Source organism: Cyprinus carpio, chromosome B2 (assembly GCF_018340385.1).
Source record: "Cyprinus carpio isolate SPL01 chromosome B2, ASM1834038v1, whole genome shotgun sequence".
Classification (NCBI taxonomy): Eukaryota; Metazoa; Chordata; class Actinopteri; order Cypriniformes; family Cyprinidae; genus Cyprinus; species Cyprinus carpio.
Window position 1 is genome coordinate 147,197 of NC_056598.1, and position 18,616 is coordinate 165,812.

An 18,616-nucleotide genomic window follows, 5' to 3' on the forward strand; every position below is an offset into this window, starting at 1 on the left:
TTTAAAAGACATTTCAAGCTTTCTGTAGATATATTTCTCATGTATGTGAGACACCCAGATTTTCAGTTATTTTATTATTAGGGAAAAAAAAAATCACGTGATCGAGAGGGCGCCTCCCTGTCAAGCGCATTAATAATTTTCGCACAAACACTTGAATATGAATAATAATTCACATTTTCCATATGCATTACAAAGTAAATTTTTTTTACATGCAATTATCCAAAATAAAACCAAACAAGATTTGTAATTAAGATAAAATGTAGACAAATAAGAATAAATGCTGCACGTGCACTCAGCATCATGCGCGCCGAGCAAATCTTGCACTCTTACATTTTACAGAATATTGTACAAACCTGCATTTAAATGCGGCTGCAATTTATTTCATTTATTTATTTATTTTTTACTTAAATTATATAAAAGCAAGTAAAGAAGACTCCATTTAAAATCACTGAAGTTGTCAATTAATGAAGCTCTTTTTTACATTGTAAGTATTTTGTTGATTAATGACTTGAGTTTAATCATGAGGACGTTTTATTAATCAGTCCATTCTTTAGAGTTTCAGTGATTTAGCTAAATCGTGCAGGTTTAATTTATTCGTTTCTTGTTTTAATTAGGCCTAAATAATGGGAGCAAAATTATACAGTCCCTCACGTTTTACTAAAATAAAGAAAATAATTTATAAAACACGCAAGCCTAGCTCACAATAAGCTACCACTCTTAATGCTCCGATGCAAAGTAAACCACAATTTCTTTTGAATAATATAACACACAATTCATATTATATAAATAATACTGCACAATATTTAAATGTGTCAAACCTAAAATATGGTGTAGAGAAAATATAAGCACAGGCTCATAGGCTTCACATTTATCGTGCTTGAATTCGTTCTAAGAAACGCACATATCTTCATAAGGACTAAACTTTCATCTGTGAATATTAAATATTTTAACTAGCCTAAAGTGTTTTCCTTTCATTTTCCCGACTGCAGTCAAATATAACAAAACAGTGAGGCAAAGCTGACGTCTATTCGCGAAAATGTGCTTTGATGCGCTTGTTTGAAAACTTGTGATTAAAGCGCCACTCAGCGGTCAAAAGCTCCAAATGCACTTTGCAGACGCCGCAGCGGCGGTACGAGCAGCGGTAGAACCAACGTTTTGGATGGCCACCTACTGTAGATCTGATTACTTTTCATCTCTTTTAGAAGAAAACAAACTTAACCCCAGGTATTTATTCAATACAGAGGCTAAATTAACGAAAAATAAAGCATCAACAAGTGTTGACATTTCCCAACAGCATAGCAGTAATGACTTTATGAACTACTTTACTTCTAAGATCGATACTATTAGAGATAAAATTGTAACCATGCATCCATCAGCCACAGTATCACATCAGATAGTGCGCTATGGATCGCCTGAGGAACAATTCCACTCATTCTCTACTATAGGAGAGGAAGAATTGTATAAACTTATTAAATCTGCTAAATTTTGAAAAAAAAAAAAAAAAAAACAGAGGTGCTAATTATAGGACCTAAAAACTCTGCATTTAATAACATAGAACATGGTCTAATACTTGGCGGCTGCTCTGTCAATTCCTTGTCATCAGTAAGGAACCTAGGTGTGCTATTTGATAGCAATCTTTCCTTAGAAAGACACGTTTCTAGCATTTGTAAAACTGCGTTTTTCTATCTCAAAATATATCTAAATTATGCTCACAATGCCAAATGCAGAAATGTTAATCCATGCGTTTATGACCTCAAGGTTAGATTATTGTAATGCTTTATTGGGTGGTTGTTCTGCACGCTTAATAAACAAACTCCAGCTGGTCCAAAATGCAGCAGAATAGAGTTCTTACTAGAATCAGGAAGTATGACCATATTAGCCTGGTTCTGTCAACACTGCACTGTCTACCTATTAAACATTGTATAGATTTTATAATCTTGCTTATTACTCATAAAGCCCTGAATGGTTTCGCACATCAGTATTTGAATGAGCTCTTATTGCACTATAGTCCTCCACGTCCGCTGTGTTCTCAAAACTCTGGCAATTTGATAATACCTAGAATATCAAAATCAACTGCAGGCGGCAGATCCTTTTCCTATTTAGCGCCCAAACTCTGGAATAACCTACCTAATATTTTTTGGGAGGCAGACACACTCTTGCAGTTTAAATCTAGATTAAAGACCCATCTCTTTAACCTGGCTTACACATAACACACTAATAAGCTTCTAATATCCAAATCGGTTAAAGGATTCTTAGGCTGAATTAATTAGGGTCAACCAGAACCGGGAACACTTCCCATAGGACCGGATGTACAGTAGATGGCCAACCAAAACGGTGGTTCTACTGCCGCCGCCGCGTCTGCAAAGTGCATTTGCAGCTTTTGACTGCTGAGTGGCGCTTTTACCAAAAGTTATCAAACAAGTGCATCAAAGCACATTTTCACAAATAGACGTCAGTTTTGCCTCGCTGATGTGTTAAATTTGACGGCTGCAGGCGCAAGTGATGCTGAGTGCAACGTGCAACATTTATTCTTATTTGTTTTATCTTCATTACAAATCTTGTTTGGTTTTATTTTGGATAATTGCATGTAAAAAATCATTTACGTTGTAATGCATATGCAAAATGTGAATATTCATATTCAAGTGTTTATGCGTAAATTTATTAATGCGCATTCATGACAGGGAGGCGCCATCTTGATCACTTGAATTTTTTCCTGATAATGAATTAACTTAAAATTGTGGTGTCTCACATACATGAGAAATATATCTACAGAAAGCTTGAAATGTCTTTTAAACGAATCAATTCAGAACGAAAGCATTATGTAATCTGTGAAAGTTGCATTGAAGAGAGCCAGCACTGTAAATTTTATCTTGCAGCCAACAAGAAAACATTTATTAATAAATAATTAAAATGTCTCCTTTTTCACAATTATTAGGCTACTTCTGCCTGTGCTTTGTGGCAAATTTAATGCATGTGGTTGAGCGCGGAATATATTAAGGCTCATTATGGATTATAGATGTAAATTTAATATAAACCTGCGATTAGTTGAATAATGACAAATGAACGACTAGTAACTAGAAAAATCTTACGTGGGGGCAGACCTATTAAATACCCTTTAGACATCTCTGTTAAAGTTTTTAAAGCATTTTATAAACGTTTGCATAAATTCTGCTTTCAGAACGGATCGTAATGGAGAGATACCTTAACAATGATTTTTCCTCTGAAACACAAAAACAAAAATTGAAATAAAATTGAAATAAAATTTAACTTTTTTTTTTTTTGAACACGCTAAAAAAATAAATTACGTTTGTGAGAGGAAAAAAAATATATAAGTCATGTATAAGTTGCATTTTATTACATTCAGAAATAATAACGCCTGGCCTAATAATGTTATAACATGCCAACAGGATATTTTTAGTTCCCTTCACTTTACAACAAATCCTAATGGGGTAGTTACTCAAAAAATTTAATTAGTTACTAGTTACTTCTGTAAATTGTAATGAGATTACTTTACTAGTTACTGCATTTGAAAAGTAACTTTACTACTTATTACTTTACTTTCCTTTTTTAGGGCCCTATGAATTCCATTTTATTTTTTTCCAAATTCCGTTTTTCCGTTTTAATTTTTATGGATTCCATTTTTTTCCGTTTTATTTTTTCTCAACTCCTTTTTAATGGATCAATTTAATTGTATTAATCAAAAAGCATGTCTAATTAATTTAAATCATAACACATACATTTTCACAACAATTTATTAAAAGTTTAACAAAAATAATGTTTAGGGCCCTATGAAATGTTTTATTTTTTCTTCACCATATGTTTTATTGTTATCAAATTCTGTGTTTTAGCATGTCTAATTATTTAAATGCATAAAAACAACTTAATTTATTCAATTATTTCTTAAAATAGCCTTATTTTAATGCATGTAAATATGTCAATGACTTGCTGAAGTGCACGAAAACCAGCTATGTATGTTTTAGACCCGGGAATAATTTCTCTCTCTCTCTCTCTCTCTACTGTATAAAAAGTACATTATATATTATTATGTAAAGTATAATATTATACACTATAATATAATATGGGCCCTATTTTAACGATCTAAACGCAAAGTGTCAAGCGCACGGCGCAGGTGCACTCAGGCCGTGTCCAAATCCACTTTTGGGCGTAACGTGCAATAAACCAATCAGAGTCAAATCTTCCATTCACTTTAAGAGCCAGTTGCGCTCGTGCCATGACGGATTTGCTATTTACACGGCGGAATTTGGCAAGCGCAAAGACAGAACGCGTCTCCGAGATGAAACAGAGCTGCTCGTGACCTTTGTGTAAAGGTCTTTTAATTTTTGATGAGTAGACTGTAGCCTAAGACTATCCTATGTTTTGAAATTAACTCACTGTAAATTTTTTAATGGTTTTTAAAGATGTTACAATGTTATATCATAATGTCATTGTTGTTTTACTTCCTCCTTTTATCTCATTTTACAATTACATTCATTTCGCAATCCGTCCCTTTGTGCCACTTGGCGGTAGTTTCGCAAATGATTTTAACACACGACTGACTTGCAGTTAACGCCGCGGCCCTGCGGCGGCGGTACACGCAGCGGTAATACCCATTCTGGTTGTCTACCTACTGTACTTGCTACATCATTAGAAGAATGGCATCTATGCTAATATTAGTCTGTTTCTCCCTTATTCTGAGGTCACCATAGCCACCAGATCCAGTTTGTATCCAGACCAGATGGTGGATCAGCACCTAGAAAGGACCTCTACAGCCCTGAAAGACAGCGGAGACCAGAACAACTAGATGAGCCCCAGATACAGATCCCCTGTAAAGACCTTGTCTCAGACGACCACCAGGACAAGACCACAGGAACCAGTTGAGTCCTCTGCACAATGTGACTTTGCTGCAGCCTGGAATTGAACTGCTGGTTTTGTCTGACCAGAGGAGAACTGGCCCCCCTGACTGAGCCTGGTTTCTCCCAAGGTTTTTTCTCCATTCTGTTACCGATGGAGTTTTGGTTCCTTGCCGCTGTCGCTTCTGGCTTGCTTAGTTGGGGACACTTAATTTTCAGCGATATCATGGACTTGATTGCAAATGATTGCAAAGATACTATTTAAACTGAACTGATCTGTATGATGACATCACTGAATTCAATGATGAACTGCCTTTAACTGAAAAATGAGTGTTTACTATTGTCATTTTGCATTACTGACACACTATTTTCCTAATTAATGTTGTTCAGTTGCTTTGACACAATCTGTATTGTTAAAAGCGCTATATAAATAAAGGTGACTTGACTTGACCCCCTACTGCTCCCCGGGCACTGGAGCAGATAGCTGCCAACTGCTCCGGGTGTGTGTTCACGGTGTGTGTGTTCCCTAGTACTCACTGCTTTGTGTGTGCACTTGGATGGGTTAAATGCAGAGCACCAGTTCCGAGTATGGGTTACCATACTTGGCAAATGTCACAACTTTCACTTTTCTCAAAATCTGGAGGCCTCCATTAAGGAATTTTTCAGCACAATAATAATCTAAAACACAAACTTAAGTCAACAAAAGTCACATCCTCATTATCATCATCATCCTGTACATGCTAAACTGTGTTCACGGTGTTGACTCCATTCAGTGAATAGTGGAAGTGTAGTATGGATCTCACTAGAGAACAGGCAGCAGGACATTGAAAACCCCTAGTGGTGCTGAAGCAGAGTCAACTACTAGCCACATGCAACCTCACTTAACAGTAGAGTAACTCACTAAGGGAGGCGGCCAGTAGACGGTGCACTATGACATCAACATAGCGCCGTATAGGTGAAGTGAAGTGTGTGTAGAGAGGAACATTCAGAGCATAATGATGGAAGGAATTCTCATCTTTCAGAGCTCCAGTACAGAAATACGACGCCATCTAAACAGAACCACAACATCAAATAATTCTGATTAGATCACAAGATTTTCAGCAGAGGTCACTACTGCTTAATTTTCTAAAAAACTGAAATAAGAGACAATATTTTCTTGCTCTACATCTGATGAAAATATACAGCAAAATAGCAGAATGAAAGAACAGAAAGTATATTTAAAATGTTGATAACAGGAGCAAAATTTTACCTGCATTGCCCTAGAGCACATATGAGTAAGAACTTCCCTCCTGGCAGCAGCATACTCATCATTACCAAGATTTTCATTCAGACTCCTCTGTCATAACAATACACACACATTAGTGAGCCCAAACACACATACCTGGACCACATGCACACACAAATATTCTTCCTGCAACAATGACTAATAATAGGCAACAAGCCTAGTTTTTTAACATTTTGGCATACACTTTTAAGGAGGCTTTTTGATTGTGAATTGGAGATCGAAAGTCATGTTTTTGTTCTTTAAAAGCAACTTGATATATCCCAAAAGTAACACTTTCTGTATGGTATTACAAATATTTTAGAAAGGCCACATAACCTATAACAGTATCCTAAAACAACATCTAAATAGCAATTTGGCTACTGGTTAACATTTTGGCCCATGCATTCTAAGTTAAAAAACACTTCTCTTTCACACGTGGTGCAAGTTTTGATATTTTGGAACTAAACAATGTGAACTAAGAAAGTAAACTTTTACTTCCAGTAAGATCAAAACCATTACTTGACTTTGGATGTTTGTCACATTGTGTCAGGTTGACTACACTGTCACTATCAGATGAGAACAAAACTTGAATTGAATTGAGCTGGATGAAGAAACTAATGTTTTCTATCAAGCTGCTTTATAGCTAAATAGGATTAGTTTCATAATTGAGCAATTTGCAACATCAACACTGTTATTAAACTGAATTTAATCAACATAAAACTGACTTGAGCTCAATAATTATTGGATTCTGTGGAGCAGCTTATAGCTGAATTAAACCTGTTCCTCATATATGAGGACCTTTACAGAGTAGAACAGAACTGAATCAACAATGAACAGAATTGAGCTGAATAAGAGCTGCTCTATAGCAACATTTTAATTTGTTTATTATTTAAAGCAGTGGTTCTCAACCTTTTTTCCCCACTGGGCCGCACTATGGTCCAAGTGCAAGTCTCACGGGGCCGCACGCATATCATTTACATATGTCATCAATACAAACCAACCATATTTACAATATTGTAGCCTAAATATTATGATATCTAATCATTACATTCATTGAAATAAATAAATAAATAAATAATTCTACTTGCTATTAATAAAACACCTGATGCTGTCAGAAGCTGACCAATTTTGTGAAATTCTGCTCGAAAGGAGTAACAACACAATGAAGCTGCGATTGTAAGTTGCAGTCTGTAAGACGCACACGGAAGCATGACCTAACATGCGACTGCTGAAAATGTGTGTTCACAAATGTAGTCTATACTGATCCAAAACTGGAAAGTTTCAAATTTAATAATCTGAGGTTCTCTTCCAGAGATGTTTTGCCACATTTCTGCTATTAAGGATGATTGCTGTGTAGTAGGCTATGGGTGTTACCTTTTGCCTGAATTAATGTAAAAACTAAAATGAACTGTAAAACTGAAAGTTCTTCATTTTTTTTTTTTTTTTTTATTGTATTCAGCATGGTGGGCCGCATTTGAATTTGTAATGCTAACCTGGCCCGCGGGTTGAGAATCACTGATTTAAAGTAATATGAATCATTGATTCTGTTATTTTCCTGTTTATCCCTTGAAGCCACTTTGAAACACGTATTATGTAAAGCACTATAAATAATGGTGACTTGAGTCAGATGTCAATTTGTCTGGGTTGTTTGTTTACGTTGTAAAGTTTTAAATACCCACATGGAGTCCTCTGGATGAGTTCAAGTCAATGTCAAGGCCCATCTGGTCACAGAACTCCTGCAGGTCATCTACCATCTTGCTCTGGGGTGGCGGGTGTCTACGCAGAATGGCCAGTTCTGGGTATGTGCGGTAGATCTGATGGGCAGCCGCCATATTTGCCAGCAACATGAACTCCTCCACCAGTCTATATTATAGGTAGGGTTGCAAAGGGGTGGACAATTTCTGGTATATTTCTGGAAACTTTCCAAAAATTCCCAGAAAATTCTGAAAAATCCTGGAAAGTTTCCAAAATTTCTGTAATATTTCTGAGATTTACTAGAAATGTTCCACCTTTTTGCAACCTTTTTAAGTGTGAACATTTTGCAAAACCCACATTCAGAGTCATAGCAATAGCTTTTGTGTGAGTTCTTACTTGTTACTGTCCTGATATTGATAGACGTAACAGCCCTGAGGCATGCTGGACTCCTTATCAAGGCTAAAAGATAGCTTCAGCTGTAACCAGGAAATAACAACAAACTGATTAGGCAATGTTTACTGCTACTGTCATTAAAACAGATCACCAAAACAGAGGAGGAGTTAGCAGAGTGCTTCATGCAAATTACTGTAGGCATTATTGTCATTTAGAATAATCCTGATTCACTTATATTAATCCAAGGGTATGCAATACTAGTTAATGAGGTCCAACAAGATTTTCTGCAGTGATCTAATTCCTGGCATTGACAAAATTTGCTGTTAGTTTGTTACAATATTCTATTATTATAATATACAATCCTAAACCATCTTCAAGAATCGGCTAAAAACACATCTCTTCCATCTTTATTTGACCCTCTAACTCAAGCACTCTATTCTAATTCTATTCTTAAAAAAAAAAAAAAAAAAACTTGCCTCTTAGACTTGCACTCTATTAATTTACTAACTGCTTGTTTTCTTAAAAAAAGTAACACTAGCTTCTCTATTATTTTTGTATTCTATTCTATTTCTTTTCTTTTTATTATACTATTAACAAAAGCAAAAAAGGCCTGTAACACTAGTTTGCTCTATTTTTCAATTCTATGTTTTCTTTTTATTCATTATATAATAATAATAATAATAATAAACCTTGCTACGTGCAATACGTTAAGCTAACGGAGACTTGTTATAGCACTTGCGTATCATTGCTCTTTTGTTTTGTTCATTTTGATTGCTTCCATTGTCCTCATTTGTAAGTTGCTTTGGTGAAAAGCATCTGCTAAATGACTAAATGTAAATGCAATGCAAATATTCAAATGATATTCAAAGGTTCCGTTTGGGACACTGAGCAGCATCATTAAAGCATAATTGCCTAACTTTGTAAAAGTGAGCAATTCCATTTACATTAAGCACCAAGTTTGCGCAAAATGTGCCTAAAACAGCAGAAATGAGCCTTAATAAAAGCAAAGGTCCATGTTTAATAGAACTGTCAATGAAATGAAAATGTTAAGTTAATTTGAGATAGAAAAAGTTTAGATATTGTTCTTCAATTTATTTTTATACGTTATCATATCCATATATTTTGTTTAAATGTCACAAATAATAATCTCAAGGTTTACGGAGTTCTTCATGATTTGGTTATTTTGTAGTATGAATTGGTCAGGTGTACTTCAAACAACAGCTGTCCATTTGAGGAGATGCATATGCAGTAAACAGAAGATCGTGGTATGGAGCCAGGCTAAAATATAAACAAAGCATTAAGAAAAGCACTTATCAGTGAGGCTCACTGGGGAAAACCAATTCCCTGGGGCACATTAAGATTGGACTCTGGAACTCAAAACTCTGGCCATTTGATAATACCTAGAATGTAAGATACTGTGACATGTACATTCCCAGAAGAAAACTCAGAACTATAACCAAGGCATTTGAGGGAGTTCAGAAAGACTTTTTACTGATATTGAGAAAAACTCCTTTTGGATGGCATGATAGGAACCACTTTAAAAATGTTTTCCTAAGAATCAACCAAAAACTATTAACCATCAAAATATGCTTCAGAGATATTGGACTCTGGCATAAGGGCGACAAATGACAATCTGCACTGATTAGCAAAAAAAAATTTGGCTGGGGTGGGCGATAAAATTATTACGATAATTATTGCGATGTAATTGTCACTCGAATGTGTAATGGGTCTACTTTTATTTGTATACACGCATAACAACAATAAAACTTTGTGCTTTTGTAAAATAAAGAAAACAAACAGGGTGTGCTCTCTGCCGCATTGGTCTCTGTGATTTTCATTTAAAAATGCGGCACAAGTCTACTTTTACTTTTATCTTCTTCTGAAAATCATCTTGTTTACTCACTTACAGAAAACAATATATTGATTTAAATTTTCTAAGACACTTTTTGTTGTTAAAAGTCTTATGCGAGTAGGCGTCAACTATCATGAATTCACACCTGAGAAGACAAAGGCCTGCATAATGAGCTGCATAATGAGCCATTCAGTCAGCTGTGTCACTGAGAGGGGAAGAGTTACAAGGAAGATTTGACTACAAAATAAATGTATATCATTTTATGTTTGTAGTTTATTTAGAATATATTTAATTATCCCACAACATAATTTAATATTCACTTGTGAGTGCAGTTAAACAGTTTATTAGGAACAATCAAAGCTGACTTTCAAACTGAATATTTTTGCATCATTACTCCAGTCACACAATCCTTCAGAAATCCTTTTAACAATCTTATTTTCTACAAAAAAAAACATTTATTGTTATTATATTATCATTATTATTATTAATGTTTGAAAAGAGCTGAGAATATTTTTTTCAGGTTTTTTAGGGGGGATAAATTGAAAGAACAGCATTGTTTATTACATTTGTTACAGTTACATTTATTGGTACATTATTTACATCAAGCTTTTGAATGGTATAGTAGTGTATATTGTTATTGAAAATTCATAATATTTCACTTGATTATACATTTAGTCAGGAATTATAGTTTGGAAAGTCTTTGGAAAAAGTCTAACTAGTAAAATGTTTACACGTTATGTGAAAACTAGTACAAATATATAAATAAATAGAAAGAGACTTACTCATGTTTATGATCTCTGCTGGATAAAGTGCTTCATTCTTTTTTTCTGAGGAAATCCAAATCTCAAATCCTCAACCACATTACATCTTTTTGGGGTGAATTATGTCTTATTCCTCTTATCGCAAAGCAAACAGCAAAATAAAAAAAACTTGAAGAACAGTCTCGCTTCCTTGTCTTCTGTTGTGTGGGCGTATTCAAGCCGCGCGATTCAGTGAAACATTATCATCTCAAAAGCGCGTTCAGCGCGGGGGCGTGGATGCATTAGAAGATAATGAAGGGAGACGTGAAAAAACGGACATTGCGTTGTTTTCATATGGATTACTTTATCACAGAATATTTGTTTTCGGCAGCACTTGTTTAGTTTAAAAGTAGACATGTCAGGCTTTCTATAGATATCTCTCTCACGTCTCTGTGTTGAGTATTCACTGAGTTACAGTTCATTTTAATGACGTGTTTGTAAATGAAGATCAGCGCAGACAAAGGCTGCAGACAGCACTCCTTGTTTGTTATCTTTATTTTATTAGTGCACAAAGTTTTGTTGTTATGTCTGTATAAAAAAAAAAAGTAGACCCTTTACAGATTCGATTGATGTATTGCTCTTATGTGTACCATCAAAACTGAAAGTGTAATTTAAGTTCTTTTCGGGGTTATCAGGAGAAAATACCCCAAAACGCATATACGCGTTAATCGACTTCAGAGGGTTAAAAAACAAACAAAAAAACAAAATCCTGGAAAATGTGTTAATAACAGATCAATTTAAAATCTCCCTTTTCTCAGTGGCGCCCCCAGAAAATTTTAATAGGGGTGGCCAGATGAGGCCACAGTAAATCTTGGGGTGGCACATCAAAAAATAAATAAATAAAGGGTTTTCAATATTGACAAAAAAACATTATATCTCTGTGATTTCTGGGATTTTATCGATAACGAAAATTAGACAATATTTTGCTGTGTGTGTTATTGTGCTGATATCTTATTTCTAAGTATGCTGACAGCTGAGGGGTTTTTTTTTTTTTTTTACCTTTACGCCATTTTTTTTCTAAAAGTGTGCACCATCTTTTAAGTCAGACACTTGCATTTGGGCTGTTACCAAGCAAATGCAATCAGTATCAACAAAATTGATCTTTGCAATGCAGAGAGAAAACAGAAACTGCATCTGAAGTGCCATTTAGATGTTTTTACACACTGTTTAATGGAGCTCTGAGGGACATGGAATACTTTAACCTGGAGTTACAAATTAATAGTTTTGATATTTTAAACATAAAACATTGAAAACTGATGTTTAAAATTGTTTAAAAAATAAAATGGTACTTAAATGTGAAATTAAAACAGCCAGTAGGTGGCAGCGAGTCACTGTTAATAAGTGAGTCATTGCGATTGAACCAAATCTTTTAAACGGTTGATTCATTCAGGAACGAAACACTATCATGTTGCTCAGAGACGCAAAACAGTGGCTGTGTTTGGAATGATTTTTGTTTTTAGAAATAGAGCGCAAAAAGTGAATATGTTGTCTAAAACGTAAAACTCTTGATATTAACTTCTTGTTTATTGAACTGTTGTATAAAATCAATGTCACATTTGCAATTATGCAGACTTCTGGAGAAAAACGTCACTCTTCGTGTGATAGTAACTATATTAAATGATATATAAATTATATAGATCTAAAATTAATAGATTTAAAATAGATTTAAATTAATAGTAGCCACTGCAAATCATCCTAGGGGTGGCCACAGGGGTGGCCAGAGTTTATACAGGGGTGGCCGTGGCCCCTGCCTTTTCTGTCAAAGATACTAGAAAAGGCAGTCTCCTCACAACCATGTTCTTAGAGAAAAATGGTTTCTGTGAGGATTTCCAGTGAGGATTTAGACCATATCATAGTATTTCCAAATGATGATGTTTTTGGATGTAAAAATTTTGATAACATAAGTGGACCTCAGATAATAGTATAAAATTTAAAAAAAGGCATTTCATGACCCCTTTAATATTTACGTGCTACCAAATGAACACAGTATACTCCACCCATGGTCTCCAAAATATTTTGCTATTTTAATTATACTTATTTCAGACATTGGTAGTGTGGGTAAGTGACAAGTAGCAGTGAGTGGAAATAAAGAAAAAAAAAGTCAATATCTTTTTTCCAATATCATGATTATAACACTTCTTTAGTCTTTCAGCAATTCTACAGACTGAACCACAGTAGTGAAATCACCCTCACATTACAGTAAACCTATATGTATGTATATCCACTATCCAGAAAAAAAGAAAAACCCATCCACTTGCAAAAAACTACATAAAATACATATACTTAAACCTTGTGAAATATATATATATACATATATATATATAGATATATATATATATATACATACACACACACACACACACAATCTCATCTCTGTGGTCACGCTTTCTCTCTTGATACAATAATGATGCTTTGATATTAGTTCCAACAATTTTATTTTATATTATATTATATTATATTATATTATATTATTATATATATATATATATATATATATATATAGGCTAAATAAAATTGTTGGAACTAATGTCAAAGCATCATTATTGTTTCCAGAGAGAACAAAGCGTGACCACAGAGATGAGATTGTGTATTTCAGTAAAATGAAACACACGCTGATGTTACAATAAATGTCCAGACTGAAGTCTGGTCTGTCTGACCTGGTTAAGCTGTAAAGCTCCGCTCTCAAAGCGCTGGGCTCGGAGTTGTTTGGCAATGTTGTGCAAGTTGAGAATGGCTTCTTTTATCTCATGAATTCTGTGGTTCGTGGAGCAGGGTGGCAGCTCTTCAGCACTGAAGTGCTTGTCAGGAGCTTCAATCATACTCTGAGCATGATCATAACTCATCTTAATGCAGGAACAGATAACAGTTCGGCCAAACCATTCACTCAGGATCTACAGAGTACAAAGGAAAAAATACTATAATTAAAATGGGAACGGGGTGGGGGGTGGGGGTGTTGGTTAGGGGTTTCAGATTATTCTGAGACAGGACTGTCATCACAGATGGACAAATGGTAATATGGTTAGGCCCTGTGACAACTGGAGGCCTATTCTATCAACAGGAGGCCTTGTACAGTGACAAATGTAATTTATACATTAATTAATTTCAGGCAAGAATTTAAAAAAAGAAAAAGAAAAAAAAAGTGTAAATTCTATATAAATACTCAATTTAAGCTTGTCAGAGTTACGATCCTGTTTTTCCCTTCATGCACTTGGGCATGAATAAGTAATAAGGAAAATTATTTGAGATGTATTTACTAGGGATGTGTATCTCCATAACTGAGGCTGATGCGATACAGATCTCGATGCATAGCAAAGGATACGATACATAGTGCGATCCGTTTCGATTCAATTCAACACAAAAATATGATGCTATGCAATTCAATATTTTACAGATAGTTAACTTTTATTACTTTGGTTCAGACAGACAGCCAGCCATGTAAGCCTGTAATAAGAAAGGAGTGCGGACAGCCCCAGAAATGCAGAGGGCCCTGTGGATTTTAGTGTTTTGTGATTTGATTTCAATGAGAGTGTAAGACATAATGACACACCTTTCCCTCTGGAGAAAGCTTCCAAATAACAGAGAATGTCAGTCGATCAGTCAGAGGATTCAAGCTGCACAGCTCCTCACACAGAAGTCGAGGCAACATGGGAATTACCTGCAGCAAAATAAATAAATAAATAAAGAAAAAGGTTATACAATGTACTACTATTCTATCAATGTAAAATGACATACAACTTAATGTAGTTTAATAAATAAATAAAGATAATAAATGCAATAATTATAAAAGGTATCATTCACTGAAATTATACATTCAAAAACATGGATAAATTAAACTCCAGTACTGTGTATTGCTTGGAGACACAACAATTGATCCTGCTTTGGTTTCATTTGGAACTATTATGGTGGACTAATTAAGTTACTTAATATTACAGGGATAAACCACAAACACACACACCAAAAAAAAAAACAAAAAAACAATCCCTTCATGTGATAAACAGATTTAATTTATTTATAAACACTGGTAAATGCATATAGAGAGTGTTCATTAAATATGGTAAAACTTAACTGACATTTGAGAAACCTCATTGGTTCTCGAGCATTAAGCACTGTTGAGCTTTCATGTTAAAGATACAGTATTTGATGACCTCTTTGAACAGTATGCTCATTGATCAATGTTTACATACTGTATGCATAAAACCCTAAACTAAATTTGTTCATCAGTGTGAGCAATGTCTCTTCATAATACTTCGATTAAACTGCTTGATTCATATGGATTACTTTTACTATAGCTTTTTGTCAGTTTTTTTATTTTTTTTTAATGGATGTACAAAAATGGTGAGCGAATACTAAAAATGTCTTCATTTATCTTAAAAGATGTACAGAAGCCTTATGGGCTTGGAACATGGGGGTAAAGTAGATGAGAGATTTTTCATTTTTGGATGAACTAACCCCTTAACTACGGTAACACTTTATAATAACGTTCTGTTATAAGTTATTTATAAATTATTAGTTAATAATGAACGAATCATTTACAAAAGATGACTATACTTTCATAAATGATTAATAAGTAATAAGTTAACATTTTAGTTATGTTTTATTAATTCAGTTATAAGTCACTTACAGGTTATTAATGATGAATGATGAATTAATTCATAAATGATTAATGAGAGGTATACTAACGATTTACAAATGTGTTGTAAGTTATCTTAAAAAAAAGTTGAAATCATGAAATAAATCAAACTGATCATTAGTAGATGGTTTATAAGTTATTAGTTCATACATTATTTATCACTTATAAATCATTGAAGTATTTCTGTCAAAATTTTGTATAATTATCTCAATAAACAATTGTTAATAATGCACAAATGATGAATAAACCATTAGTAAATGATCAGTATATGATTTATTGGCAAATTTGTTAGCATGCAGGTATGCTAAAGCACTATTTTTAAGAAGAGTAATTCATTTGTTTTGAAGTGGATAAACATTTATAAATGCCTTAGTCAGGTGATTCCAGTGGGTTGTGTTAAATCCTTTCACTCATCAGCACAGACTTGGGTTCTGTGTGGACTGTGTGGGATCTAGTGATGAAGTGAACCTCTCATCCGGTTTTACCTTCCACTGAAGCTCACATTAGGTGCACAGAGTTAAAGACTCCATGTGTGTCAGAGAAGACAGCTGTCTATACCCTCACCAGTCAGTACTTAGTACACACTACAAAGTGTTCAAACACCTGTTATAGATGTGTAAACGCATGAATAAATCATTTACAAAGCTTTCTGCGTCCCCTAATCTAAAGTGAAAACTATCCATCACTTGTAAATGTGTTACATATCATTTGTAGACATTTCTTACCTGTTACAAATTATTTGTATATGTATACAAGTAATTTATAACACTTTCTGCATCCCCTAATCTAAAGTGAAAACTATTCATCACTGTACTGTTGTACACAGTAAAAAGACAACGAATAGAACAATTTTTCCTAAGCTTTTATTCAATGTGGAATCACCCTTGTAGCTTTCTAATATTTAGTTTGTCTGAAGAATTATTGCTTCTCTGATCAAAATGCTAAACTTTGATTCAATGCGATTTTAAAAGTTATTGCAGTGATTTTAAAATGTGTACAAGCAAACAAATGACAAGTACTGTTTTTGTTCATTTAATGAGCCCATTAGTGGTCTTCCGCTGCCATCTAGTGGTTATAAATGCAATTTATCATACAACACTGTTTTTAAGCTTTATCACTACTATAGTGTTATTTTTTGCCAATCTCAATAAAAATGTGCATGCTTGTTTAGAATGAAAGGAAATTTAACGTATGTGTGAATATATGAGGTTTTTTATTAGAACAGAACAGCCATTTAGAACAGAAATATTGTGTTTTTGAAGCCTTATGAACAGTAATAGCGCCACACATAGTCCGATCCCCATGAAATGTTGCATGCTAGTTAAGAGCCATCTGACATATGTTCACACTAAGTTTCTTAAAGTTTTGAGTTTTTGTTTAGGTTTTATAGGATTTTGGTTACATGTGGCCACACCCCTTTTCTAAATTAGCCCTTGTAGCTAACCAAAGGACAATTTTTTTTTTGATAATTATTGATCTAGAGACTCCAGAGAATATTACTGCAGTGGTTTGGTTCCGATTGGGCGAAAAACCTAGGACAAGTTCGCAAAAGTACGTTTTTGACATATTTGAGAATGTTTAATGAACGATTTGATTGACAGCTTCACTCCCAGAGGCAAAGTTGTTTGCAATGAGGAGATCTATCATATGATATGAAGGTCTAGTGTTTGTGTGAATGTATGAACTTGTTCTACAAATGGTGGACATTGTCTATTGAAATTTTGTGTTTTTGAGGCTTTTTTAACTGTTATAGTGCCACCTATGGACTAATCTCCACAAAACTTTGCATACTTGTTAAGAGTCATCTGCCACGTTTTCACCAAGTTTCATAAAGTTTTGACTATTTGTTTTGGTTTTATAAGCTTTGGGGTATGTTTGGCCACTCCCCTTTTCTAAAAAAAATTATTTAACAAAATTCAAAATTTTTTCGATAATTATTGATCTAGAGAGTCCACAGAATATTACAGCAGTGTTTTGGTTCCGATTGGGTGAAAAACCTAGGCCTAGTTCGCAAATGTATGTTTATAAATATACTTGTGAATATTTAATGAACGATTTGACTGACAGTAATAGTTCTTGAGGTAAAGTTGTGCATTATAAGGAGATCTATCAAATGACATGCATATTGCATGGATATGTGAAACACCATGTGATTACAGAGCCAAAATACTTGTTAGCGCCAACTAGTGGCCGATTTCTTTCAAAATTCTTACAGACCTGTAGGGCCATGAGTCGAACATGCCCACCAAGTTTCGTTCCGATCGACCTCAGTTATCCCTGTCTAATAGTTGCTCAAAATTCATTGGCCAATAGCCATGTTTTTTGAGATACACGAATGTCATCATAGATACTTGTGTCCCTTTGGACAAAGACACTGCATACCAATTTTCAAGTCGATCGGACCAACGGTTGCCTAGTTATAGACATTTGTGTGTTTTTTTCTGTCTTATAGCGCCCCCAAGTGGCAGAGGTGCGCATTTTTTTTAAAATTTGACCAAAGATTGAGCTTATACACATGTGTACTGAGTTTGGTGAAGATATCTAATTCCGTTCAAGAGTTATAGCTAAAATAACATTTGGCTAACGTTAGCATAGACACTTTTTGGTGTACTGTTTCGCATAAGAATCAAAATTTCAACTTTTTTTTCGATAATTATTGATACTGAGTGTCCAGAGAATATTTCTGCAGTGGTTTGGTTCTGATCGGGTGAAAAACCTAGGACTACTTCGCAAAAGTAGGTTTCAGATATAACTCAATTTTGCGAGAAAACGATGCTAAGTAGAGCAAAAAAAAAGGCAGTGTACACTTTTGTTCGGGCTTACCCAAGGATTGCAACGATGCCATGTTTTTGAGTCTACGACAAACGGTTCATGAGCTACAGCCAAAAATGTCTAAAATTGTAGTTTTTTGTGCTGTAGCGCCCCCATTTGGCCGATTGGGCCAGTTCTTTGCACCTGAGTAGCGAGCAAGACTACTACCTTTTGACCAAGTTTCAGCTCTCTAGGCCTTACGGTTTGGGCTGCCCGTTCAGTTTTAGGGTGAAATAATCATAATAATAATAATAATAATAATAAATATAGCTGCAAGCAGCAATTACGGGGTTCAAGCACATTATGGCCTTTGAGGTGGTC

General features: G+C 34.5%; 1 protein-coding gene across 2 annotated transcripts in view; it reads right to left on the minus strand.

Annotated features, from left to right (window-relative positions):
* Window positions 1-18,616, minus strand: part of dis3l2 (DIS3 like 3'-5' exoribonuclease 2) — a 97,843-nt gene that overhangs the window by 14,619 nt on the left and 64,608 nt on the right. The window contains exons 12-17 of one of the 2 annotated variants that reach the window (XM_042717632.1): window positions 14,402-14,509; window positions 13,512-13,745; window positions 8,206-8,285; window positions 7,794-7,977; window positions 6,100-6,186; window positions 5,752-5,899 (exon numbers count right to left, since the gene is read on the minus strand). In XM_042717632.1, coding sequence (XP_042573566.1) covers window positions 5,752-5,899; window positions 6,100-6,186; window positions 7,794-7,977; window positions 8,206-8,285; window positions 13,512-13,745; window positions 14,402-14,509 — 841 coding nt within the window. The remainder of the gene's footprint in view (window positions 1-5,751; window positions 5,900-6,099; window positions 6,187-7,793; window positions 7,978-8,205; window positions 8,286-13,511; window positions 13,746-14,401; window positions 14,510-18,616) is intronic. The other variant, XM_042717633.1, reaches the window with a different exon arrangement.